The 26779-nt window shown below is 56.8% G+C and overlaps 1 protein-coding gene across 3 annotated transcripts; it reads left to right on the top strand.

Moving 5' to 3' along the window:
- The first annotated feature begins 596 nt into the window (after nt 1-596).
- On the top strand, nt 597-24757 carry KDM5B (lysine demethylase 5B). Of its 3 annotated transcripts, none has more exons than XM_023747172.1 (26): nt 597-742; nt 1784-1906; nt 2928-3098; nt 3405-3539; nt 4279-4375; nt 5523-5632; nt 6286-6444; nt 6865-6984; nt 8174-8332; nt 9526-9707; nt 10871-11033; nt 12187-12306; nt 13135-13329; nt 14331-14512; nt 14671-14795; nt 15537-15687; nt 15792-15906; nt 16211-16566; nt 17566-17704; nt 17865-18044; nt 18577-18735; nt 19923-20408; nt 21581-21689; nt 22289-22443; nt 23364-23684; nt 24182-24757. In XM_023747172.1, exons 3-26 carry the CDS (start codon nt 2997-2999, stop codon nt 24440-24442), a joined length of 4281 nt encoding a protein of 1426 aa, XP_023602940.1. In that variant the 5' UTR covers nt 597-742; nt 1784-1906; nt 2928-2996; the 3' UTR covers nt 24443-24757. The 3 variants fall into 3 exon arrangements, with proteins under 3 accessions (XP_023602940.1, XP_023602941.1, XP_023602942.1); XM_023747173.1 differs by having other exon boundaries at nt 24112-24390; XM_023747174.1 differs by lacking the exons at nt 597-742; nt 1784-1906; nt 2928-3098; nt 3405-3539; nt 4279-4375 and adding an exon at nt 5129-5424.
- Nucleotides 24758-26779: the final 2022 nt, after the last annotated feature.

Raw genomic sequence — 26779 nt, 5'->3', positions numbered from 1 at the left:
CTTTCTCTCTAAAATCAATAAAGTAAAAAAAAAAAAAAATTAACTGTCCTAATTAGAATCTTTACTTGCTCAGTAGCATTTACTGAACACCAGTAGCACTGTTTTATGAAGGCGGTTGTCGCACTAACGGGTAACTGGTGTCTGTCTATAGAGCCAAATGAAGCCCCGTTCTTTTTTTTCTAAAATATATTTTATTGATTTTTTACAGAGGAAGGGAGAGGGAGAAGGAGAGGGAGTTAGAAACATCGATGAGAGAGAAACATCGATCAGCTGCCTCCTGCACGCCCCCTACTGGGGATGTGCCTGCAACCAAGGCACATGCCCTTGACCGGAATCGAACCTGGGACCCTTGAGTCCGCAGGCCGACGCTCTATCCACTGAGCCACACCTGTTAGGGTTGAAGCCCCATTCTTGAGTCCAAGCTGCTGTGATCAGGTTGATTCCCCCTCAACCTGCAGTACATGAGACCTGGACCATTGAATGAGGCTCAAGCAAGCTTCCCTAAAGGCATGGGTATCTTGTTTATAGTGAATACGATTGGAAAGGAAAGGAAAGAACCTAGAAGTATCCATTGAAACCCTAGGACCCAGGGTTTTAATTGAAAACGATTTTTTAAATGCCAGAATTAAAATTCTTGTAACAAAAGCCTTTGCTTCATCCCCAGGATTGGCAGCCACCATTTGCATGTGATGTCGACAAGCTTCACTTCACGCCCCGGATCCAGAGGCTGAACGAGTTGGAGGTACTGTCTTCACTGCTGCGCTGGTGCCTGGGTCTTGGATGGAGGAGGGGAGCCCCTGGCAAGAGGCTCCCCCACAGGGCTAGTGGTTTTAGTGAAACTGAAATATGGCCAAATCACTGAAAATCATGGTCAAGAAAGTGGCAACGAGGCCTTCGCAGCAAACCCATTTTCATTGAGAACCGGTTTTTGTCCCTGGTTGGCCGATTCTTTCATTGAATCCACATTTGGTGGCAACCCCTGGAATTTGGGTTGTGAAAGGAATGTCCTTTGAGAACCATCTAAAGGGAGAGACCTTCAGCTCTTGCTTCTCCCAAATGCACATCTCACCCCAGTTTGCTGGCACTTGTTTCCCGAGGAGTGAGCAGGGGCTCTAGAGCGGAGCGGTGTGTCTGGGGGTGGGTGACGGAGGAGGCAGGGTGTTCACCGTCATGGTTTGCTGATCTGGTTTTTGTTTGGAACCAAACCATATTTTGTTTTTCTCTACTAAGCAAACATTCTTCACTTAGTGGGCACGGGTGGTGGTAGTACTCGATGTGCATTTTTGAGTTGAACTCGGAAGACAGGAGATGGGCATAGCTCTGAGGTCTGGGAAGGTGTTGGGAAGGTCTTTAAAGTGCCTACATGGTAAAAAGATGGAGGGGAGCATATGGAAGCTTACTTGTCATAACAACACTGCTTCCCGTGCCCTTGTAGGAAGCACTTTCAGAGCCCGCGGGTGCTGGGGGAGGCCTCACTGGGTGCAGAGCCCGTGGGTGCTGGGGGAGGCCTTACTGGGTGCAGAGCCCGCGGGTGCTGGGGGAGGCCTTACTGGGTGCAGAGCCCACGGGTGCTGGGGAGGCCTTACTCGGTGCTTCCCTTCTGCTGGCACACGGTAGGAGTGGAATTAAATTTTTGTTGAGTTAATATTTAATTATTTCACCAGTTTTATTTTGTATCTTTTTGACAGTTTCCCTATTGAATTCAAAAGTGTTCTTGCACTTAAATATTGTAAGAATGAAAAGACCTTAACATAAGATTGAAACACAATTCTTTGACATTTAGGCTCAAACCCGTGTGAAACTGAATTTCCTGGACCAGATTGCGAAGTACTGGGAGCTGCAGGGAAGCACTCTGAAGATCCCGCACGTGGAGAGGAAAATCCTGGACTTGTTTCAGCTCAACAAGGTAAAGGCGGATGGGCGTCTCCCATGGAGTCCTCGTTCTGACAGGAGGATGGGGTCTTCTTTGCTTAAGGCACAAACTTATGGTTAAAATGTGTCAAATGAAATTCTTCATTCAGCTGAGTTGATTGGGCTCTTACTTGGCAGATCTTTAAAGCCTTATCTTGTGAAATATTTTGCTGCCACCCGTGTTTTTTTTTTTTTTTTTAATATATTTTTATTGGTTTCAGAGAGGAAGGGAGAGGGGGAGAGAGAGAGAGAAACACCAATGATGAGAGAGAATTGTCAGTTGGCTGCCTCCTGCACGCCCCCCACTGGGGATTGAGCCCGTACCCCAGGCATGTGCCCTGACCGGAATCGAACCCGGGACCCTTCAGTCCGCAGGGGTCGGCGCACATCATAGCGAGCGGTTGAACTCCCGCCCAAGGGGACAATTTGCATGTTAGGCTTTTATTATAGAGGAAGGACAACTGAGCTCAGAGAAAATTGACCGAGCTAAGAAGTCCGAGTCATTTAACACCTTAAGGTTCCAGCCTTAAGTCTACCTTCTTCCTACAAAACACTGCCTTCCTCCCGACTTCATAGCTTGTGGAGATTAAAGGGTCGCTGAGTCGGACCCTTTCTTTAGAGAGAGATTTCATTGTTCGTCTAGTGCTTCACCCCAGAAAGTCTTCACTGCTCTGGGGAAGTAGCTTTTGGGGTGCAGAACGATTATGGAGTATGCTGTCAAAAGCGATGTTTTAATTTTCTAGCTTAAAAATAACAGTGTAGCCCTGGCCGGTGGCTCAGTTGGTTGGAGCGTCATCCCTACGCCTAAAGCTTGCGAGTTGGGTTCCGTCAGGGCATAAACTTAGGTTGGGAGTTGGGAAGGATTCTTTAAAGAAGTCGTGTGTGTGTTTCCTTTTGGCTTAGGAAGTGTCTTTGGAGATCACCACGGCCGAGAGCATTGTGCTTTGGAGTCACACGTCGGCACGAGGGAATTAGAAGGGGGTGTTTCTCATTTCTCTTGCTGTTTCGTTGAACAGTTAGTTGCAGAAGAAGGTGGATTTGCAGTTGTTTGCAAGGATAGAAAATGGACCAAAATTGCCACCAAGATGGGGTTTGCTCCTGGCAAAGCCGTGGGCTCCCACATCAGAGGCCATTACGAGCGAATCCTCCACCCCTACAGCCTGTTCTTGTCTGGAGACAGTTTGAGGGTGAGTATCGGGTTGGCCTGACTCTTATTTCACTGATGATCCGCACATTGTCTTCCTGGGGAATGGAAAGGCCTTGATTATGTGTGGAAGACACGGCTTGTAAGACTTTGTTTTGTGTGTGTGTGTGTGCGTCTGTGTCTGTGTGTGTGTGTGTGAGGCTGGCAAGTGTGGACTTTGTGTTTATTTAGATTTTAAAAAATTGCAGGCCTGTTATGTATGTAATAAGTAATTGCTAAATAGACCTTTAAAAATTCCAGTGAAATTGTGTAAGATTTAAAAAGGGGGGGATTCTTGTGTTTATTCTAGTGTCTGCAGAAGCCAAACCTGGCCACAGACACGAAGGACAAGGAGTACAAGCCCCATGACATCCCCCAGAGGCAGTCTGTGCAGCCCGTGGAAACCTGCCCCCCCGCCCGGCGAGCAAAGCGCATGCGAGCAGAGGTGAGAGCCTGTGTGTGCGTGTGTCCGTCTGACCGGGTTCTGTCTGTCCCACGCGGGCTCTCGCAGTCTCCAGCCTCCTTAGTCTTGCAGAGGGTCCGGGTGTGCTCTCGCTTCTGTATTTGGGGGACTGTGAGGAGTCCCAGAACTCGCTCTGGTTGCTGCTGCCTGGACGGACGGCTGCTTGTTAACAGTCCTGGGAAGATGGGTGTCCACACAGGGCCCTGGGCTCCGTCGCCTCGGAGGGAGCGAGGAGAGGGGAAGCTGGAGAGAACTTTTAAAAATCCCACCTGAGGATGTTTTTTTCTTAGAGACACACTGACTGGTTGCCTCCCACATGCACCCCGATGGGGCTGAGAAACTTGCAACCAAGGTCTGTGCCCTTGGCCGGGAATCACACCCGGGACCCTCCCATCCGCAGGCCGGGCTCTAACCACGGAGCCAGTTTGACCAGGGCCTTTACAAAAATAGAGGCATTAGATAACAGGGAAGCTGTTTTTCTCGTGTTTCCGCAAAGGGGCATGGAGCCTGGCAGTCACTGATTGCGGCTTTGGGGAGGGAGCCTTGACTGTCAGCAGCCGGTAGAGGAGCGTGAGGACCCATGAGGAGGACCCAGCTTCCTCACCCGATACCATGTTAATAAACAGCTTATGGGATGAGAGCCACTTTGAGGCTCCAGGTGGAGTTGAGAGTTACTTGTTTTTAAAGGATATATTTATGTGTGTGACAACTGTTTTTCAAGGCCATGAATATTAAAATAGAACCAGAAGAGACAACAGAAGCCAGAACTCACAACCTGAGACGGCGAATGGGTTGTCCGACTCCGAAATATGAAAACGGTAAGAAAGTTGTACAGAGGAAGCAGGTAAAAGCCGTGTTTTGTTTGTTATGAAGAAAACACGGTGGCAGCTGTTCCCTAGTCATCGCTGGGTTAAGGTCCTTCTCCTCGTGAAGCGCCAGGTCACAGGCAGATGGGCACCTGGGCTCCGCAGCTAGTGGAGGAGCAGTGGTTTGTGCCTGGGCTGCATGTCCGACAGGTGTGTTTCCCCTGGGCAGGCAGACCTGCTCGGAGTCTGAATTCTGGTGGAAAGTCGTTTGCCTGGCCTTGCTGGATGCCAGGCACTGAGATGGAGGCTTGGGACTCGCAGCGGGAGTCCTGTGTCCTGGACAGGCAGTCACGGACCTGGTTCCTGGTGATGGGCGAGTGAGCGGAGGCGGTGGGTGTAATGGGAAGTGATTTTTAAAAACACAGACCGAGCCCTGGCTCGGCCACTGACTGGTTTATGACCTCGGAGAGATTCCTGGACGGCCTTTAATGTGTTTTCTTGTCTTTGGAAGGATTTGTTGCAAAGGGTTAGTGGTTTATGGAAAGCATTTAGCACGGTGCCCACCACAGGGTAGTTCATGCAGCTGTGTTTTCGCCACAATTCCTGGAACAGGCAGTGGGAGGCGAGGCAGGTGGTCGTGGAGGCTGGTCCAGTTGCAGGAGGCCCACGGGCAGGTCGCAGGCTCTCGCAGGCAGGGCCACGAGGGCTTGCTTGACACAGTGTGTGTTTTGTCGGCGGTGGTGGTTTTACTTTTTTACTGAAGTGACTGGGGTGACATTGGCTAGTAAAGTTCCGTGGCTTCAGGTACAGGTCTCTAATCCATCCTCTGCGTCTTGTGTTGTGTCTCCCCCCCATTCACCAGCCCAGTCTCCTCCTATTTCCATCTTCCCCTTCACCCTCTTCTGCCCCCCTCACCCTCAGTACATGTTGTTTTAAACGGTTACAAATCTGAGCAGCATCTGTACCCACATCTTGGATATAAATGGGGTGAGAGTTTGCATTTTATCCTCATGAGTTGAACGCAGTACGCTGGGCGTCACTGCTGCTGAGCGGGAAGAAACGTGAGGCCATGTTCGTGTCCCGTGTGCGTTCGGAGGGAGGGAGGGGCGAGGAGGCGGAGCACAGCACAGACAGAGCTAACGGGGACGACTTCTTGCAGAGAAAGACATGAAGAGCAGCATCAAGCAAGAACCCATGGAGAAGAAAGAGCACCTTCTGGAAAGCGAGAGGGAGAAACCCAAGAGTCGACCTAAGAAAACCACCAGTGCTGTGAGTGACATCGTTAACGCTCCCCCCGAGTGCGTCCTTCGTGCTTAGGCTGCCAGCTCGGTGTCTGACGGTGGAAAGGCCTCGAGTCAGTTTGTCGTATGAGCTTGTACGTGAGGAGGCACACGGTACCTGAGCACCGAGAGGGGGAGCTGGTGGCTCAGAGTTGCTCAGGGTCACGAGCTCCTCCAGATGCGCTGAAAGCCAATCAAACCCAAGCGGGTGCTGCCCGGCCGGTGTGGGTCAGGGGTTGAGCGTCGACCTACCTGGTATGAACCAGGAGGTCACAGTTGGATTCCCAGTCAGGGCACAGGCCCGGTTTGTGGGCTGGATCCCCAGTGGGGGGCGCGCAGGAGGCAGCGATCCATGATTCTCTCTCATCATTGACTTTCTATCTCTTCCTCTCCCTTCCTCTCTCTGAAATGAATTCAAATACATTTTTAAAAAAATCAAGCAGGTGTTTTCTAACTTCGAGCTCAGAAGGAAAAGGGAGGCGTGGGGAGCAGGTGCTGGGCGGCCTGTGTGTGCACAGGGTCGGGGGGGGGGGGCACGTCGTTCGCAGCAGGGACGGGCTGGGTCATACCTGTGACCAGCTAGTTCTTAGAATCTCACAGAGTCCGAAGGACTCAGGTGCCGGTGCCCTGTCCTGGCTGCAGGTGGACCTGTACGTCTGCCTCTTGTGCGGCAGCGGCAGCGACGAGGACCGGCTGCTGCTGTGTGACGGGTGCGACGACAGCTACCACACCTTCTGCCTGGTGCCGCCCCTGCACGACGTGCCCAAGGGAGACTGGCGGTGTCCGAAGTGCGTGGCCCAGGTGAGGAGGGACGGCCGGGCGGGCAGACTGCGAGCGCTGTCGCTGCCTCTGGGTCAGACCCGGCCTTTGGGGATCATGTCCCAGAGGAACTGGGCTGCCTCTGCACAGGGAGGCGTCTTCTCACAGCTGAGCCGGAGCAGGAAGCAGGAGGAGGTTAATCACTACACTTGAAGCTTTTCCACTGAATAAAACACTGTGCTCTTGGCAGAAATTCTCAAACACTGAACGACTTTAACAAAGTGATTCTATAACCTGTAGGTCACCCCGGCTAACGTTTGATGTATATTCACCCAGACTTTTTTCTGTTTTAAATGAGTGGAATTATATTACTTACGCAGTTTTAGTAATCTGCTTTTCGGGGTGTGTGTGTGTGTGTGTCTATGTATGTATATGTATAAATTATTATTATTTTTTGGGCAGGAGTGTAGTAAGCCACAAGAAGCATTTGGCTTTGAGCAAGCAGCCAGAGACTATACCCTCCGAACTTTTGGGGAAATGGCAGATGCGTTTAAGTCTGACTACTTCAACATGCCAGTCCACGTATGTACACACATGTTGCTTTGATTGAGGATTTTAATAACTTTTTGAAAAGGTGGGTCTGAAGGCACATTTGGATGGCACTTACCTCTGGTCGTCGTTGGTCATGCACAGGGACACCTGTAATTGTTTAGTGATATTAAAATTCAACAAAATTTTAAAATGCATTCCAGTTTTTCATTTGATTTCTCTAGAGATAGAGGTTTTGCCACACAAATTGCACAGCAGCAGTAACAATATCAATACAGGAAATCTCCAATAATCCTCTCAGCTCAGCAAATGTAATTTAAAGAAAAATTCACAAAATTTATTGAATGACCAAACCGTGTGCCACTAAGTGCGCTGTGCATTGGAGACGCGTTCACACACTGTTCTGTTCTGTTGTAAGTTCTTTAAATTGCGCTTATTCATGGAGGAGCATCACGTGCTTCGTCCAGCATTTAATGCCCGTACGGGAGCACACAGCATTAAAGGCTTCCGCCCTGATTGTGGATCTTGAGTGGCGCTCTTCTCCCCACGGGGAAGTGCGGCCGGGACCTCCGCACGCTGGTCCTGCCGTCGATGGTGATGGACTCAGATCGCTGCTGGTCATTCACGGCCCCTGACGTCACTGACGTTACGAGCGTTTGCTTACTTAATGGGGTTACAGCTCAGGTGACGCGCCGCCTTTCCCTTCTCTGGCCCCTTGTGCGTTGTGGCCCAGGTGTTTGCTCACCCAGCCCTGCCGGCTTGTCCGTGGCCTCTTCTGTCTCTGGTTGGCTTTTCTTTATTATTATTATTTTTTAAATATATTTTTATTGATTTCAGAGAGGAAGGGAGCGGGAGAGAGAGAAACATCAGTGATGAGAGAGAAACATTGATCGGCTGCCTCCTGCACGCCCCCCACTGGGGATCGAGCCTGCAACCCGGGCCTGTGCCCTTGACCGGAGTCGAACCCGGGATCCTTCAGTTGCAGGGCTACGCTCTATCCACTGAGCCACACCGGCCAGGGCGAGAAACAACAATGCTTAACCCTCGTTACTCCTTTCGTAACGAAATAGCGGGACTGTCTGGACTCCAAGGTGGAACAGAGAGACCATGTCCCTTACGGGGTCCTGGGCCCTGTCACTTAGCACCTGGTCAGGCTGGCCGCCGGCCGTGCGTGTCTGCGGAAATGCATTTCTTCTCCTGCTGATTATGGTTTTGTCTCCAGATGGTTCCCACCGAACTGGTTGAGAAGGAATTTTGGCGGCTGGTCAGCACGATTGAGGAAGACGTCACCGTCGAGTACGGAGCCGATATCGCCTCCAAGGAGTTTGGCAGTGGCTTCCCTGTCCGCGACGGGAAGGTCAAACTCTCCCCTGAGGAGGAGGTGGGTGCAGGGGGAGCGCCCGCCTTTCGAGGACCCGCTAGTGAGCATGTGCCTGCCCTACGGGCGGCATCCTGGGCCAGTGGCAGCCTCACTGCAATCGATGCCGCTTGGGACTCGGGCTGTTGGTTCCGTGTCCGGTTGGTTGTCTGGAAGCGATTGGTGACTACTTTCAGGAAAACCTTAAGTGCCAGGTTTTCAATGATTTCAAAAAAAATAGGAAGAACCCACAAGTAATCCTAGTCCCCGCTGTGCCACTGCACGGGACGACATGGGACAGTGACTTCGCTCCCTTGGCCTACAGGCGCTCTAACCTGGGTTTCTCTTTCTGAAGGAAATCTGAGGGATTGGGGCCAGACCTACTTGTCTTTGAATTTTATTTTATTTATTTATTTATTTATTTTAAAAAATATATTTTATTGATTTTTTACAGAGAGGAAGGGAGAGGGATAGAGAGTTAGAAACATCGATGAGAGAGAAACATGGATCAGCTGCCTCCTGCACACCCCCTGCTGGGGATGTGCCCGCAACCAAGGTACATGCCCTTGACTGGAATCGAACCCGGGACCCTTCAGTCCGCAGGCCGACGCTCTATCCACTGAGCCAAACCGGTTAGGGCTGAATTTTAAAGTTTGAGTCCATTATTTTCCCCACTAGCAAGCTCCTAGCATGGTTTCTGTTCTATCCTAGTAAGAAGTCAGATCTTTTTGGGGGGTCAACTTCCTTGAAATCTACTATTTGCACAGAAAAGTACGCAACTACATGTGCAGCTTGATGAGTTTTCCCCAGTTGAATACTCCGTCTAGCAGCACAGGAAGATCCTGTTCTCCCCGCAGCTGCTCCTGCCCTCTGCTCCCCACCTCCCGTCTCAGACGACCCCTCCCCCACAGCACTGTCCTGGCTACAGCACCTTAGAGTCATGTGCCCATTTTTTTAACTTTATGCAAAACCACGCATGTTGTCTATGCTCTTTTGTAGTCACATGAGGAGGGGTGGGCACACCAGCCTGTGCTGTGGGAGTCCGTTTGTATAAATGCCAGAAGCCGCCTGTGGCGTCCGAGGGTCAGCAGAGTGGCTTCTCCCTCCCACCCAGCGTTTTTGTTTCGAAGGAGACTGTTTTCACCGTCGTTTTAAACGAGCAGTTGTAAAATGTGCGCCTGCTGTAGCTGAGCCTCGTGCTTTTGATCTGTCTGTAGGAATATCTGGACAGCGGCTGGAACCTGAATAACATGCCGGTGATGGAGCAGTCGGTCCTGGCCCACATCACGGCCGACATCTGCGGCATGAAGCTGCCCTGGCTGTACGTGGGCATGTGCTTCTCCTCCTTCTGCTGGCACATCGAGGACCACTGGAGCTACTCCATCAACTACCTGCACTGGTGAGCGGCTCAGGCCCCCGGCAGCGTTCCAGCCGCTGAGTCCTCCCCTCAGGTGTCTCAGCTCTTGACTGACACATCTCTTAGCTGTGTATGAAGAGTGATGACCTGTGTTTTTTTTCCTTAAGATTTTTCCCTGCTGTTGGAACAGGCGTCCTAACCAGTTAAGGAAGTGGCTCCGAAGTATTTCTAGGGGCCCAGGAGCCCCAGATCGCACACACGCTGTTTTCAAGTCTGACGTGTTTCTGAGGGGAGGGCAGTTGTCAAAGGCTTTCCTCACGGAGGGCTGAGCGGAGCCTCGGGGTTCCTGTGGAAGCCCCTCTGCACCTTTGGGGGCGTGTGGCGTGTGGAGGGTAAGCACGCGGTGCCCTCCAGCTCCTGGGACTTCCCGCTGCTGTTTGTGGTGCTGATTCTGGCCTCGCCACGCAGTCCAGTGGGCCCCGCCCCAGGACGGGTGAAGGCTGGGGCAGCTTTTCAACTCTTCATCCAGAGCCATTTCCCACATCTGTCCTCCCCTCCGCATTTCCCTTCTTCCCTAAGAACAAGATATTTGAAGATCTGTCACTCAGTAAATCCCACCACCAGGAACGGAAGGATGTAGTCAGAAAGGGCTAGTCATATAGTGGTAGCCTCTCTGTCCTGCTTCCCTGGGGCCTAGGCAAGGGCTCGGGGCTGTAACATGAGGGTTGCATTTACCATTCCTCACAGGGATGCTCAGGGTCACTGTTTGACAGTGTAAAGTGCTTTGAAGAATAAGAGCTCTTTAGGATGCTAATTGCCTTAGTAGTGTTTGCTCCCTGTCGGAATGGACAAGGTAAAGGGAGGTGGAGAGCTGTCCTTCCTTGTCAGCCTAGGAAATTGTGGCAACCCAGTATCCTGCACTGCGTGACACCTGCTATTCCCAGGGATCCTAGATACCTGCATTTCTGAAGGGTCAGACGAAGGGGGGAGGACAGGGATCTCGGGAGAAAGCCCGTGTTCAGCCTCCGTGCCTGGAGGGAAAACGCGTTTCCCCGGGTGTCCCCAGGGTGCGCGTCCTGTGGGGACTGCCTGCCCGTGTTGATGTTGCGGGTTGATTCTGTGAATGTGTGTGATTTGAAGAAGCGACTGAAGGGTCATGGTTGCATGTTTTTTGAAATGGATTGGTTTTTCTAATCTGTTCCCAGGGGTGAGCCCAAAACCTGGTACGGCGTCCCCGGGTACGCGGCCGAGCAGCTGGAGAGCGTCATGAAGAGGCTGGCGCCCGAGCTCTTCGTGTCCCAGCCGGACCTGCTGCACCAGCTGGTGACCATCATGAACCCCAACACCCTGATGACGCATGAAGTGCCTGTACGTCTCAGCCCTCTGGCTTCACACCTGGGGGCGCTGGGTATCGCGGGGGCTGGGGGACGCCTGGCCGGCGACGCTGTTGGGTGGGTTTGGTACGGCGTTGGGGATCCTCAGCCGTAGACGCTTTCTCTGTGTGTCCATCCATTCACAGTCACGCAGCTTCACCGCTTAATGCTCCTTTCATTTATACCTCATTCCTTTCTGCAACAAGACAAAACCTTAAATAGTACACGTCACATGTCAGTATAAACCCCTGGGGAAAAGGCTAGATTCTGTTATAATCAGAACTAAACTCTAATGTCAGAATCCACACTCTGTCCCTGCTCTAAAAAATGGTTTATTGAACCTATAGGATCTTAATTTTCAATGACGAACTGAAAATAACATGTTATTAATTTCTCTATCTACCTGTTGATCTATTGTTTTTGAGAGCACGTTTATTAAGCTGGGGACGTGTAACAAGGGAGGGCTTAGGCTAGAGGAAGAGAGAGACGGCTTGGCTGACGGGAAAGGGGGCATTGAAGTCAGGCTCGAGGGGTGAGTCTGGGATGAGCTGCTGCTCACTGCACCCCTGGGTGCATGTCTCGTGGGAGCCCTAGAGTTCAGGAGATGCGTGCCTGTGGGGGAGCAGAGTCCCCTGGGATGCAGACAGCGCCACAGGCAACACCACGACCAGCTGAGCCACGCCGGCCGGGCCAGGCTGAGCTTATTTTAAAAAATACGTTCTTTTTTATTGATTTGAGAGAAAGAGGAAAGAAGAGAGAGAGAGAGAGAGAAACATCAATGATGAGAGAGAATCATGGATCAGCTGCCTCCTGCACGCCCCCACTGGGGATTGAGCCCACAACCCGGGCGTGTGCCCTGACCAGGAATCGAACCAGCAGCCTGTTTTGGTTTAATGACATAAGACACTCTTCACCGTGGCTGCATTAGAAAGATGAGTCCTGACCCGGGATTTAGCCATGATTCCTTTCAGACCCCCCACAGCCCTGTGGCTGGGGCACTGCTCTGTCCTGTGTTCCACCGCAGTGGCGTGTGCTGTTTTTTCTGGCTCACTTTTGATTAGTGGAAAGCCACCCTTCGAGGAGTCTAGTCCCGTCTAGTCCAGATGGTCTTCCGTGAGCACGTCACTGAACCTCCGTGTGTCCCGCAGGTTTACCGGACGAACCAGTGCGCCGGGGAGTTCGTGATCACGTTCCCGAGGGCCTACCACAGCGGCTTCAACCAAGGCTTTAACTTCGCCGAGGCCGTCAACTTCTGCACGGTGGACTGGGTAGGGCCATGCCTCTGCCGCAGTCTCGCGTGCAGAACGCTCTGCGGGCAGTGGCTTGATTAACCTGTTGCCGCTCGGAAGGAAGCCTGGTCTGCCGGTAGTTGACCGCCCGCGAGACCAGGCGCTCGCACACGTTGTACTTGGATTGCACGTCCGGCCTGTACTGAGCCCTCTGCTCGGTTCAGTGGACAGTTGTTTCTTGTATAAAAGGCTCAACAGAGAGTCTCTTGATTTACATTTTGACTGCAGCTCAGTATCTCCTTGCAAACCGATGACAGTCCAGCCTTAAGACGGGTCCTTGCTGAGCACTAACTCAGTGTCCCCGGCAGCAGTTGTAGGGGTGCCTTTGACCTCAGTTACTTGTGAAGCAGGGTTTTGTGTCCGTGTTCATGCTGCTCACTCACCAAGAAGGTGTCTGGCTTACGTGTGACGTTAGCTCTGACGATGCTGACGCTGCTCGTGGCTTCTGAGCGATGAGGCTCCTGCACCTGTAACTATTTGGTGTCGTTTTGGAGCATTTCTGTCCCTGAAGGACGTTAGCCACGCCCCGCTCAGCACAGCTGCTTCAGAAAATGTGTAAATCCATATTTCCCATTAGGTTTTACCTTGTGAACAGTGATGCATTGTTAATACATTGGGGCTTTGTAAGTGACTTTTTAATGAAGGCGACTCATATGCCAGGTCTTGGAGATGCAAGGATTTAAAGAGGCCCAAGGCTCCTAGAGCTGATACATGATCTGTAGGACCCAGACGGTGACCTTGGGTGATTGTAACGAGGTCGGCGCCCTTGGCAGCAGGAAGTGGCTCATGTGCTTTCCTGTCTCCCAGCTGCCCCTGGGCCGCCAGTGCGTGGAGCACTACCGCCTGCTGCACCGCTACTGCGTGTTCTCCCACGACGAGATGATCTGCCGCATGGCCGCCAAGGCCGGCGTGCTGGACGTGGTCGTGGCTTCCACCGTCCAGAAGGACATGGCCATCATGATCGAGGACGAGCGAGCTCTCCGAGAGACCGTCCGCAAACTGGTGAGGCTTCTGGAACCCCAGCGTTGTGCTGTTTCAGCCAAGTTCTTCGGCACTTTAATACCATTTATAAACGTCATGTCAGTCTAGTTTCCAGTGGATATGGATGAGTGGAACAACAGGTGTCTGTCTGTCTCTCTCCCTTCCTCGCTCTCTAAAATACTAGTAGTTTTAAAAACCCCACAAAAACAGAATAAAAGAGTGAAGCAGAGGAGCCTGATGGTCCCTGAGCTGACTTCACTCGGGTTGGGTTTGGATCCAGGCCCAGATGAGGAGGAGGGAGGTGAGGGTTCGCTCTGTCACCGACGAGCGTCCTGGGTCTGGCTGTCACATGGAGCAGCTGCAGGTGAAGTTCACGGCTTCAGCCTTCGTTTTTCTCGACACCTTTTCCGTTAGCCGATGCTCTATTGTGACTCGTCCTTTTCGGGGAACGGGATCCCTTCAGATAACTTTTGGGGTGAAGGGCTCTGTGCCACTCGGCACTGCCCCTCTCGGCAGGTCCTGCTCGCAGTCCTGCTCGCCCACCTCCTCCCTGTCCTCGTGCTGGTCCTCCGTGGGTTCTCCAGCTTCTTCCCCTGAAGCTGAAAGCACACACGTTTCCTTGGCTCTGCCCTCTGCCCCTTGGAGTAGAATAAGCAGCTGCTCTCGAGTTTTGTCACCTGCTCATCACTGTTTTCTCACATCACAATGGCCAAACACAAGGACGTGGCCTCGTCCAACAACGACGGGTCCTCACCAGACGAGTGAGGCAGACGCCGCCGCGTTGGCGGTCCTTGCCGCCTGGCGTTGCCAATGGCCAAACACAAGGACGCGGCCTCGTCCAACAACGACGGGTGCTCACCAGACGAGTGAGGCAGACGCCGCCGCGTTGGCGGTCCTTGCCGCCTGGCGTTCCCCACGGTGGGATCTGTGCGCGCGTGGTGGTCCGGCAGCCACTGCGTGCTCGGCTCGGGGCTGGCGGGTCACACTGTCCCGCGGAGACCCCCACGCTCACTTTATTCCAGGGAGTAATTGATTCGGAAAGAATGGATTTTGAGCTGTTGCCGGACGACGAGCGTCAGTGCATAAAGTGCAAGACGACGTGCTTCATGTCGGCCGTGTCCTGCGCCTGCAAGCCCGGCCTGCTGGTGTGCCTGCACCACGTGCCCGAGCTGTGCGCCTGTCCTCCTGGCAAATACAAGCTGCGGTGAGTAGGTTTTTTAGAAAATTGCTTTAAGAAGATGGCTTTTTTCTGTGGAAAACACGAAATCTGTATGTAATAAAAGCCCAGTGACATCCCTGTGCCAGGGCTGAAACACTGCGTGTGAAACATCTGACTTTCCAAACCCACATGTCCGGCTGCAGGTACAGATACACCCTGGACGACCTGTACCCCATGATGAACGCGCTGAAGCTGCGAGCAGAGTCCTACAACGAATGGGCCGTGACCGTGAACGATGCTCTGGAGGCAAAGATCAGCAAGAAGCAGAGTGCGTGGTCAGGAAGGACCTGGGGTTGGCGGTGGGGCTGGTGGCAGGAGCCACGCCGGGTGGCACAGCCGCCGGCTCACGCCGCACGGCTCACCCAGCAGGAGCCGGGGAGGTTTAACCTGAGTGGCGGGGAGACGCCCGGGCCCTGATGGGGGGCAGTGCATGAGGTACTGCATGCCGGCCACATGGCAGGGAGCAGAGTGACCTTCACCTCTTTGTCTCAGAAACAAAAGTGTTTCACGTTTTACACGGAACCTTAGGAAACGTCTTTATTCACAAGACGTCCCGATAAAGGCAGCACCTCTGAAGTGCTGGCTGTCAGGTCCTGTTCTCTCTCATCAGCCTCCTGCCTCCTCAGTGTCGCCGCGCTTCCCTGGCTGAGCCGCACGGGCTGTGCCCTCGGTGTTCAGGGCCAGCACTGGGCCCTGCCTGTGAGCACACGCTACCTGCCCGCTGCAGAGGGAGTGCAGGAGGGAGGCGTGCGGCTCCGTCAGGGTTGGCACTGACTTTGCTTTGATAAGTCGGCTGCTTTCCATGTCAGTGTTTCCGCTCTAAAGGGTTCCGTGCTGAAGGGCACCTCTGGGCACTTGTTGGGAACACCCCGCACTGAGCGTAACCGGGTGGGGATGTGAAGCGTTGCAGGTGCTTGCAGAGCAGAGCTGGTGAAAGCGGGCTCCCCTCTGCACATCCGTCTGGGCGTAGACGCGATGGCCACAGGAGGCGCCTTTCCTTCATTCCCAGGCCTCGCCAGCTTGAAGGCTCTGATCGAAGAGTCAGAGATGAAGAAATTCCCCGACAACGACCTCCTGCGCCACCTGCGCCTGGTCACGCAGGACGCGGAGAAGTGCGCCTCTGTCGCCCAGCAGCTGCTCAACGGGAAACGGCAGACCAGGTGTGTGCCGGGGGCCGCTGGCCTCGAGGGCTGAGCCGGGTGGTGGGGTCCGGAGGGAGCGCGGGTGTGTGCTCACGTGGCTTCCCCGGCCTCTGTCTCCAAAGATTCCGATCTGGGGGAGGAAAGTCCCCGAACCAGCTGACGGTGAGCGAGCTCCGGCAGTTCGTGACGCAGCTGTACGCGCTCCCCTGCGCCCTCAGCCAGGCGCCGCTGCTGAAGGTAACGGCCCGGCGCCGGGAGGCCTGGGGAGGTGGCTGCGAGCTGCACGGAGGGCTGTGTACAGGGAGAGCATAGAGGCTCTCACAGCGGAGGGAAAGCCGCCGTCAGCTGCTCATGGCTGCTGGTCAGGGTCTTGTTTGAATCCCTCGTCTCAGCGGTCAGTTAGCGTGTGTTCCCTCATTTAACCGAATTCTCCCTAAAACCCAGCGAGATGACACGGGCGCCTTGCTATGCGCGGGGAGTTCTAAGTGGGAAAGAAACTGACTGAAATCACAGCTCTGATCAGCAGCCTGGGTGCTTTCAGGACCTTCTGAGCCGCGTGGAAGATTTCCAGCAGCAGAGCCAGAAGCTGCTCTCCGAGGAGGCGCCCCGTGCGGCCGAGCTGCAGGAGCTGCTGGACGTCAGCTTTGAGTTTGACGTGGACCTCCCGCAGCTCACGGAGGTGCGCGTCCGCCTGGAGCAGGCCCGCTGGCTGGAGGAGGTGCAGCAGGCGTGCCTGGACCCCAGCTCCCTCACCTTAGATGATATGAGGCGCCTCATAGACCTGGGGGTGGGCCTGGCCCCGTACGCAGCCGTGGAGAAAGCCATGGCCAGGCTCCAGGAGCTGCTCACGGTGTCCGAGCACTGGGACGACAAGGCCAAGAGCCTGCTCAGAGCCAGGTGAGCCGGCCGGCGGGCGGCCCGGGGTGGGGGGTGGGGGTGGGGTGACAGACGGCACTCGGCTGCTGCAGCTGTGCGTGGGGATGCAGGGAGAAACCGGGGAGATACTGGGCCTGGCTTGGAAGTTGGACAAAAGAAGGTTAATTTTTTTTTTTCTGATTATGAAAGGAATCATTCAAATAGACATGCCTTTTCTAGCCTTTTTCTACGTGATACCATCTTTGAGAGAGAAAATATTTACAAATAAGTGGAACTGTTGTTTCACTCAGTGAAGGAATGATATCCAAGGGGCCTGAGAGAGGCAGGTCTGAGCCCGTGCTGGTTCTGTGGCATGAGGGGCCCGGCTGGACGCGGGGCTGCCGCAGAGGAGTCGTGCGCGCCTTGTCTGTCCTGAGCGTGCACTGGGCCCGGCAAACTGTCCGCCATCCTGCCGTCTGTCTGAGGGGTCCTTGGTCCAGTTGACAACATAAAGTACAAGAAATAATCTAAGTCACAGACCTTCTTTGTAATCCTAACGTGGTGGTCGGTCATTGGCAGAGTGCAAGGGTTTGCCATGCGGTGCTTTTGGCATGTTGACATCCTAGAGAATTTCTAAAGGCTTTTAATTGAATTGGCTGGGGGGACATTGGCTAATAAAATGGTACAGGCTTCAGGTATACAGTTCTACAAACATCTGTGTATGGTGATAGCCCAGATGATTTTAATTTTCTTAGTGAAACTGTGTCGACACGTATCTAGTTTAGCATAAAGTACCACTGAGTGAGCTGCGCGTGGAAGTGTGCGGTTGTACCCGCGCAAAACGAGGAGTAAGTAGAACTGAAATGCTTTGCTGTGACTGAGATGCTCTTACGTCTTAGGCGGCCATTAAACTAATCAACTGAGTACCTGGTGGTGGTTGCCATTTATGAGTTTCCTTGGAGGTAGTTTTTCTCGTTTCTCTGGGAAACCCCACGAGAAGTGATGTTGTGCAGACGCTGAGTGCTTGCTTCTCTCTGCCAGGCCCCGGCAGTCGCTGACCAGCCTGGCCACGGCCGTGAAGGAGATGGAGGAGATCCCCGCCTACCTGCCCAGTGGGGCGGTTCTGAAGGACTCGGTGCAGAGAGCCAGGGACTGGCTGCAGGATGTGGAGGCCCTGCAGGTCAGTCAAACAGTCCCGAGGGTGTCGGTGTGTCTGTTGAGAGCGAGAACGGGATGTCCGTGCAGGGACCGTGCTGGGCTCCACTGCGCAGACTCGTCGTTCGGGTGGGCCCGGGCTTTTCTCGCTTTTCTGAGTTGCTCTCCTTTTTCTCGATGTTTAGGCTGGAGGGCGTGTGCCCGTGTTGGACACGCTGGTGGAGCTGGTCACGCGCGGCCGCTGCATCCCCGTGCACCTGAGCCCCCTGCCACGGCTGGAGTCCCTCGTAGCTGAGGTCCAGGCCTGGAAGGAATGTGCTGCCAACACGTTCTTGATGGAGAACTCCCCGTACTCCCTCCTGGAGGTGAGGGCTCCCGGGTTCGGGGGCGCAGGCAGCCCCTCGCTTCCCAAACAGGCACCACGGACCCATCTGTGCTGCACGCGCTGCTGTTCCGTAGAGCAGGGAGCTCCTCCTGAACTTGGAGCGCCGTCACGGCCCAGTGTCTGTGGCGCCGTGAGGAGGGTGCTCGGTGTCTGGGGAGGGAAGGGCTTTTTCTCCTGGAAGTCGTCGTCCCCCCCCCCATCCTCCCCGTCGTGTTGAGAGGGCACTTTCCCGCCCGCAGACAGTGAGCTGCCACGTGCCCGCCTCGTGGAGGGCTGTCGCTCACTCTATTTTCATGGCCTGAGGCTGGTCATGTCTGTGACTGGAATCAGGGTCCATGCTTGGCGAGATTTGCTTCTTCTCCCTTCGTCCCTGTCTTCCCTCCCCAGTCAGGGCCACTTGTCACAGATAAAACGCTGGACGGTCAGAAACGTGGGTCCCCCCACCACTCGGCTCCGGGCTCGTGGGCCGAGTCTGAAGCCCGCGGACGAGCTTGTGCTGTGCCCCTCGTTAGGTGCTGTGTCCTCGCTGTGACATCGGCCTTTTGGGATCAAAGCGGAAGCAGAGGAAGTTGAAGGAGCCCTTGCCCAACGGGAAGAAGCGGAGCAGCCGGCTGGAGAGCCTGAGCGACCTGGAGCGGGCCCTGGCCGAGAGCAAGGAGACGGCCGCAGCTGTGCGTAGGCCCCCAGGAGACGGCCGCAGCTGTGCGTGCGTGCCCCCCGCCCCCCCCCCCCATTACACGCCTGCGGGAAGGGCTAGCAGGAGAGCCGTGTTATAAATGCTCCGTTTTACCAGAAAGACTTCCTGGAACCTGTGGAAAGTGAAAGTGCCCCATGGAGGATGCACAGAGGCCAGCAGATCTGGGGGGCGGGGGTGCTGGGTGCTGACGACCTCACGGTGAGAAAGGCCCGAGGGCGGGCTGGGTGCCTGCGGGGCCTGCGCCGAGCGAGCGTTGGCGATTCAGGAAGCCCGTCTCAGGACGAGGCCGTATGTGGCTGTGTTCAGTGAGCACAGTTTCAGGGCAGAGGGAGTGTGATTTGGATGCTTAAAAGACTTTTTAATTGAAGTACAATTGCCATGTAGCATTACTTTAGTTTTGGGTGCACAGAGAGCGATTGGGTATTTGTGTTGTGAATGATCACACAGTCTGAACACCCTCACCACACGGAGACTTAGGGTCTGCTGGCCTCTGCGCCTGTCCCATCCTCAGTGCAGCCACCCCCCTGGGTGCTGCCCCAGGACTGGCCTCGGTGAAAGCTGGACGCCTGGGCCTTCTGACCCCCTGCACCCACAGTGCCCACTCGCCACCTGCCTCTGGCACCCACCGCTCTGCTCTTTGTGTCTGCGCTTGGGGCGTCTAGATTCCATGGAAAGTGAGATGGACGACTCGTCTCTCTGTCTGACGGTGTCACTAGCCGATCCCTCAGGTCCCTCCATGTTGCAAACGGCAGGGTTTCCTTCTCTTTACGGCTGAGCGATGTCTCACTGTGCCTGTGCCCCATCTTTACCCATCACCCATCACGGACCCTTCACGAGGGGCCGGGGATCACTGGCTGTGGTTGCTGGGTCCAGCGCACACACGGCCGGGGTTGCAGACGGTAGACACAGCCAACGGTCATGTGGCGGCTGCTCCAGGAGGCGATGGAGACCTCAGGAGTCAGCGCACGGAGCGTGTGCAGAGCAGGCCCTTCTGTGGAGACGAGGGGGCAGGAAGTTAGACTCTCGGGCGGCGCCTGCGGAGAGTCTGCTCACACCCAGTGCAGGCGCGTGCCAGCACGTCTCTCACTGCCGCCTGCAGGCGGGCACGGTGTCCCTCGCACCTCACACGTGTGACACTGTCCTCTGGTCAATGCCTTTCAGATGGCGGCCCTGGGGGAAGCCCGCCTCCGGGAGATGGAGGCCCTGCAGTCCCTCCGCCTGGCCAACGAGGGGAAGCTGCTGGCGCCCGGCCGGGAGGCGGAGACGAAGGTCTGCCTGTGCCAGAAGGCCCCGGCCGCCCCGATGGTCCAGTGCGAGCTCTGCCGGGACGCCTTCCACACGGGCTGCGTGGCGGTGCCCGGCGCCTCGCCAGGCCCCCGCGTCTGGCTGTGTCCCCTCTGCCGGCGCTCGGAGAAGCCTCCCCTGGAGAAGATCCTGCCGCTGCTGGCCTCCCTGCAGCGCCTCCGCGTGCGCCTGCCCGAGGGCGACGCCCTGCGCTACATGATCGAGCGGACGGTGAGCTGGCAGCACCGGGCCCAGCAGCTGCTGGCGTCCGGGAGCCTCACGCCCATGCAGGCGCACACAGGCCCCGGGATGTCCCACGGCAGGTGGCCAGCCGCGGCGGGACCGGCGTCCGAGACCAGCAAGGTGAGCCGCGCTTCTGCTGGCTGTGGGAGCGGGTCCTCTGCAGGTTTTTCCGGACGGAGCCTGCACTCCGGTGTTGCTGGTCTGGTGCTCGGCATCCCTGGCCCAGCGCCCACCTCGCCTGGCCCCACCTCTGGGGCTGTGTCTCCACGTGGCTGTGTTTTCTCGGCTCCAATGGCCAGGACGCGTCTCGGCCAGTCTGTCTGTAGAGCAGGTGCACACGATGTTTCCGTGCACGTGTAGGGCCCAGGCACATGCCTGGTACGTGTGTGCGTATATATGTTTGCTTATTTTCTCCCTGTTCTTCTCTGACTCTCGGAGTAGAACTGGACCTGGCCCTCTGCCTGCTGTTCTGGGAGGAAGAACAGGCTGAAGGGTCCGGGCACCAGGGGCGAGGCCTAGGTCTCACACCATCTGAGCTTCCTGTGAAAGCCAGCGTTCCGACCACCATGCTGGCCGAGCTCTGTGTCCCTGGAAACTGCCGCAGGTGGAGACTCGAAGTGCCACCGGGAGGCAGCTTCCTCCCCCAGGTGAACCGGCCGGCCAGCAGGAGGTCCCGGCGCCCTCGAGAGCGAGGGACACAGGCCGTACACATCCTGTGAGTTCAGAGGTCAGCAGGCCAGAGAGAAGGACGGAAAGTTGGTCCTCATATTTCTCATTTTTTACGTTTCTGTCCAGGCGTTTGAAATCCAGTGCCTGGCACTTAGCAAGCGATGGGTTACACTTTCGTTGCCCAGATGCGAGGTGGCTGTGGGCAGCCCGGGGGAGGCACGTGTCCCTGTGCGCAGGCTCTGCCAGGGCCGTGGGTGCTAGTCGAGGGGAGGACACGACTGTTAATTTACTGATTTGGGGTCAGTGGAGCGTTTCTCCTGGCTCCTCCCGCGGACACGGGGAGGGCGGGGAGGGGCGTGTGGCTGCCAGCAGGGCCTCCGCTGGCTGTTCCATCCTGGCCGCTCCCGCGTGCGGTCGTCTGTGGGAAACGGCAGAGGACACGCTGACTTCCCGTGCTGCCCTCCCCCGGGGTCGGGAGGCTCGTGGGCCGGCGCTGACCTGGTCAGATCCCAGACGCCAGGGCCGTTTCACTTGGGACGTGGCCGGTGCCTGCCTGCCTGTGGCCCTGGACGGAGGCGTTTCGGTCCCAGGCCGGCCTGACTCTGCCCGGCTTCCTCCCTTAGGCACCTCAGCCTCCCGGCACCGCGTCCTCCGAGCCCGGCGACCAGGACAGCAGGAGCTCGTCTCTGCAGGCTCCCTTCTCGGTGGGATGGAGCTGCATTCCCCTGCACGGTGCGTGTGTCATGCTTGTTGGAGGCTGGGGCGCAGCAGGCGGTGTCGCAGTGGCTCGTGCTGTGGGTGATCATGTGGGAGAGGGGACCGGGCGTTTGCAGTAGGAGGAGCCAGTGTGAATGTTTCCAACCAGGAGGCAGGAGGTCCCGGAGCCATCCCTTCAGCGGGGAGGGGAAGCCCTCCCAGGGAGAATCAGGCAGCGTTTCCTCAGAGGCGGAGCCGTGGGCTCTGGGCTCCTCCTTCCTTAGGAGACTGGGGATCGGGAGACGAGCTGCCTCCTCTTCTTCTCTCTCTGCCTGTAGCGGCCGCCCGTGAGCCTGCGGAAGCTGTGCCTGGGTCGGTGCCCGCGCCCGGGGGTTGTGTGCCGTCCGTCAGGGCTGCGTTAGAGTAATGGAGTGAGCAGGGTCGCTGTAGGGTCAGTACGTCCCTGGTCATCAGGAGTCTCAGGAGGTCGAGTTTGGGCTCAGTTGTGCTCACTGCTTCAGGCACGTTAGGTGAAGCTGGGCTTCAGGTGCAGGTCACTTCCTCTGCTGTGCCACGGGTCTGGCTGTGGGCGACCCCGTGGCCGTCCGCATGGTGACCTGTCTGCTCTGTGGCAGGTGTGAGCCCAGAAGTGAGTGAGCTGCTGATGGAGGCGCAGCTGCTCCAGGTAACCCTTCCTGAAATCCAGGAGCTTTACCAGACGTTGCTCGCGAAGCCCAGCCCTGCCCAGCAGACGGGCCGCAGCTCCCCAGGCAGACCCGGCAGCGAGAAGGTGAGTGTGGCTGGGAGGCTGGGGAGGGAGGGGGTGCGGCCAGTGGACGGAGGTGCCTCTCGTCTGGAAGGGCAGGTGTCTGCAGGGAGCAGGGCTGCCGTGCACCCCTGGGCTCCCCGCCCGGGGTCTGGTCCTGCTCGAGTCTCTGGATTTTTTTCTTCTCACAAAAGGTGCTTCTACCATTTCCGTGTGAAGGAGCTGGAAGCAGGTTATTTTTCTCCTGTAAGAGACACAGTAGAGACGAGTGCAGTCCTAGTGGGAAGGCCTTTTGAGAGAACCTTCAAAACTCAGATATTCTCCGAGTCACTATTTAACACCTGCTTCGCTCCTCTAACCTTGCGAGACAGCTGGTGGGGGACGGGTGAGACGAGGGGTCCGTGCTGAGTGCTGACCAAACCAGGGGGACACTGGCCTGGCCCGGGTCAGGGGTTGCGTCCCCCTGTCCTGCGCTCACTGACCCGTAACCCTCAGGGCCTGGAATGCGGTGGGATCAGGGAGTCTCCTGAGCAGAGGCTGCTGCTGCGGTACCTGTGGAGCCATTGATTGCGGCCGTGTGTCCCTGTGTGTCTGCGGGTGGAGGCCTGTCCTTAGAGGAGGGGGTGCTGGCTGGTTCCCTAGGAGCCGGGGCCAGGGCCAGGCTCTGCTGTCTGTCCCGCCTCCAGCTGCCACTGAAGGAAGGAGGGAGGCAGCGCCCACCGCCCGTGCGGGTGGGTCACCTGGGGGTCAGGCGTGTCTGAGCTGTGAGGCACTAGCAGGAGGCTGCCGTCCTGCGGGGCCCGGGAAGGGGTGACGTGGGGGTCCAGGCGCAGTGTTCCTCAGGTTGATGGGGCTCCTGGGGTTCTCACGGCGAACCCTCGGCCTCGGTGGCTTCCGTTGTGGGCAGACTGGAGGCTGAACTGAGTTTGCTTGTCTCCCCCCAGAGCGACTGCTGCCGGGCGAAGCGAGAGGGAAGCAGCAGCCTGGAGAGGAGGCTGAAGCGCCGCCCCGAGAGAGACGGCCTCGCCGGCGAGCGCTGGGGCCAGGTGCGGAAAGTGTGGGCCCCCGGGAGGAAGAGGATCAGACTGGGGCCCCCCCAGGACACGGACACTTTCCAGTTAGAGAGCGAGCGGGGCTACGCGCCCGTCCGCTCCGCCGACACCCACTCCCTGCCCTCGGACACCTCCTCCTCGGAGCAGGAGGACTCTGAGGACGAAGACGCCATCTGCCCGGCTGGGAGCTGCCTGCAGCCGGAGGGAGACGAGGTCAGTGCGGCTTGGCCTCGAGGACGCGCTTCCCCTTAGCTCCGCACCGCGGTCTGTCTCTCCTGCTGCCTGCTCTGCTCTGAGTGATCTCCTCTCCACCGGGCTCTGCTCTCACCAGCGCTCCTGGGTCTTCTCCCTTTTCCTGAAGAAACTCTTCTCTTCCCTCCTTCCTCTTCCTGCTCCTCCAGCGTCACCGCCCTGGCGCCCGGCAGGTGGGGGGGTGCGGATGACGCCCGTGGCTCAGAGTCACCGGCGGCTGTCTCGGCCCCAAGGCAGCCACGACCGAAGAGTGGCTCTGACTCGGTGGCTTCGCTGCTGTCCCCATGGTGGGGCGGCCGCGGCGGCGCCCGGCCTGGATGCTCGGAGGGGCCTGCCTGGACGCGCCCGTTCTCCTCTGAACACCCGTCTCCCTGCTCTTTGTAACCAGGTGGACTGGGTCCAGTGTGATGGCAGCTGCAACCAGTGGTTCCATCAGGTCTGTGTTGGTGTCTCCCCAGAGACGGCGGCGAAGGAGGACTACGTCTGTGCGCGCTGCGCGGGGACGGCCGCGCCCAGCCGGAAATGAGCCCGCCCCTTGTGTCGTTCAGGACTCACCGGGAGGGACCGCGGCCGTTCCTCCGCAAAGCCACAGGACTGGGTCAGACCAGCCTGTACTCGGTGCTATTTCTATTCCGAATGGATCGTTTTCCAGAACTCTTTGGAAAAAAGAAAAAAAACAACTAAAAAATTTTTTGACACCTTTTGTATTTTTTCCTTAAGAGCTGTTTGTGGTTGTGGGGTGACATGCTGGTGTGTGGCGGGTTCCCACCCCCTTCGCACGCACAGCTCCCACGCGCTGCCGGATCCCCGCCGAGCCCAGCTCCGTCCGTGCCCAGAGGCACAGAAATTCCAGTAAATCCTCGTGGGAGGAGTTCTCCGTTTACTGTTACCATATTGGGAACTTGAGTTTCACTTTGGGGTTTTGTTTGTTTCTTTATCCGCTTTTCTTTTCCTCGTAGACTAGGTTTATTTATCTGAGCAATAACTTCCATGTTGTTTCAGTGGCTGGAATTAAAACAAAACAAACTTCCGAACAGCGTGTTGGTGTTGAGCCTGTGGTTGGTTGGCGTGCGGAGCGCCCGTGTCGGTCCCGGTGTCGGACCGGTGTCCCCGATGAGCTCGTGACCTAGAAAGAGTGCCGAGGGTTGCCCAGCATGGCTGTCTCCGGCCGCTCCCCCCGCCCCGCCCTGCTCTTTTGGTAGCTGGTATCACATGAGGCGATGGCTTTGTGGCTAAGTGCTTGGTTCTGCAAGAGCCACCAGACTGCCACCCTTCTCGCTCTGCCGGGGGCGCGTGCGCTGGCCTCTGGCCAGCGGGGCTGCTCACACTCAGGGCCAATGGCCCCCATCCCCCACCCCCCAAGTGTCAGGATAGGGAACGGTGTCTGACGCCTGCTTCCTCAGAGCGGCCCAGGTCACTCCCAGACTCGGAATCCGTGCTCCGTGCAGGAGTGGCCTCTGGTTACATGTGAGCTGACGGGGAACTGGGTGCCGTGTCAGGAAATCTAAGGGCTTGGAAGCAGGGTGTCGCCTTGCCTGACGGGTGATGGGCCCACAGAACGCTCCAGGTGCCGTCTGGATACTGCGATTTGGCCTTTTTAAGTGTCCACATCCTTAGCGCCCCGGCCCTGGGGCAGGATGCCCGCTGCCCGCGGCGTTGGGACGAGGGGAACACTGAGGAAGCTGTGCTGCAGAGAGCGTCTGCCCACCTGGCGCCCGCTCCCGCCCACCAGCTCTTCTTTTTTTAAAAATATATTTTATTGATTTTTTACAGAGAGGAAGGGAGAGGGATAGAGAGTTAGAAACATCAGTGAGAAACATCGATCAGCTGCCTCCTGCACACCCCCCACTGGGAATGTGCCCGCAACCAAGGTACATGCCCTTGACCGGAATCGAACCCGGGACCCTTGAGTCCGCAGGCCGACGCTCTATCCACTGAGCCGAACCGGCTATGGCCCCCCAGCTCTGTTCACCTGTGGGTTGTACCCAGTCCCAGCCAGAAGCACCTGTGTTTGGGCGGGGCGGGGGGGGGGGGGGTCCTGCCTCGCTGATGAGGGGAAAGCAGGAGTGAGAGCCGGGTCTCTGGTGCTGCTGAAGGTCAAGAACGTGAGCTGCTGGGCGGTGGGCCAGCTCTGCCCGAGCCCCGATCCCACACACCTCTCTCCTCATGGCTGTTTCTAGCTCAGGGCATTGCCTTCCAGCCGGCGCCTGGGTGCCCAGGACGACTGCAGAGGGGTGTTCCCTGAACACCGTGTGCTGAGGGTTCACTGAAGCCAGGCTGTGTCCCACAGAAACGCCTGAACACGGGAACGTCCTCGGCTCTGAGGGGAGCGGCTGTGAGGAGCCTGCGCCCAGGGTCGTCGGGTAAAGAAAGAACCTGGTGGGCGCGGGCCCGGCCCAGCGTCCGAGTCAGACTCCGGGCATTTCTCACGCAGCCTCCGGCCTGAGGGAGTCGCGGACGAGCTGTGGGAGGCCGGCTGCTGGCACCTTCCTTCCAGCTTCCCAGGAGGCTTCTGTCTCGAGGTTGGAGCCAGCGCGGCCTCCTGTGGGGGGAGCTGGTAGAACCGAGTCCCCGCTTCATTCTGCCGAGCGGAGCTTAGAAAGGCGAGAGGGGAAGATGCTGAGATTGTGGATCTCGGACTCGAAACCCCATGTTGGGAAGAAGAGCTGAGGACAGCGAAGATCACGGAGCACAGCACGGGGGCCTCACAGCCTTGCCCGGCCCTTAAGCCTCCGCTTCCCTAGATGGGGGGGGGGGGGGGGGGGCTGCAGGGAAAGAGCCGCCCAAACAAAACATTGTCTCAAGTAGGAACTTACATCAAGGAAAACTGTTGTAGACCCGTTTTCTGTAAAGTGTGCTTCCCTTCTTTACGTAACAGCTGTGCATGCTCCCTGTGGCTGCAGGCGAACGCAGCCACACTTGCATCTTCAGGTGAACGTTGGAGCCAGCAGGAGCCGAGCCGCTCCTGTTCGTTCTGGGTCCCTGTACCAGGACGCAGGGCTGGCGTGACGCGTGTGGATGTGTGTTGTTTCCAGGGCCGCCTGCTGCGCTGGGAC

Source organism: Myotis lucifugus, unplaced genomic scaffold (assembly GCF_000147115.1).
Source record: "Myotis lucifugus unplaced genomic scaffold, Myoluc2.0 scaffold_808, whole genome shotgun sequence".
In the NCBI taxonomy this organism is placed as follows: Eukaryota; Metazoa; Chordata; class Mammalia; order Chiroptera; family Vespertilionidae; genus Myotis; species Myotis lucifugus.
The sequence above is the reverse complement of the archived record's forward strand: the minus strand, read 5'-3'. Positions and strand labels throughout refer to the sequence as shown.

Bases quoted from the DNA above. Each gene is read 5' to 3' on its own strand.
- KDM5B (XM_023747172.1), top strand. From the start codon at position 2,997: ATGGGGTTTGCTCCTGGCAAAGCCGTGGGCTCCCACATCAGAGGCCAT. The intron at 3,099-3,404 runs GTGAGTATCGGG...TGTTTATTCTAG, and splicing joins TGTCTGGAGACAGTTTGAGG to TGTCTGCAGAAGCCAAACCT. The intron at 21,690-22,288 runs GTGCGTGTGTCA...GCTCTGTGGCAG, and splicing joins GAGCTGCATTCCCCTGCACG to GTGTGAGCCCAGAAGTGAGT.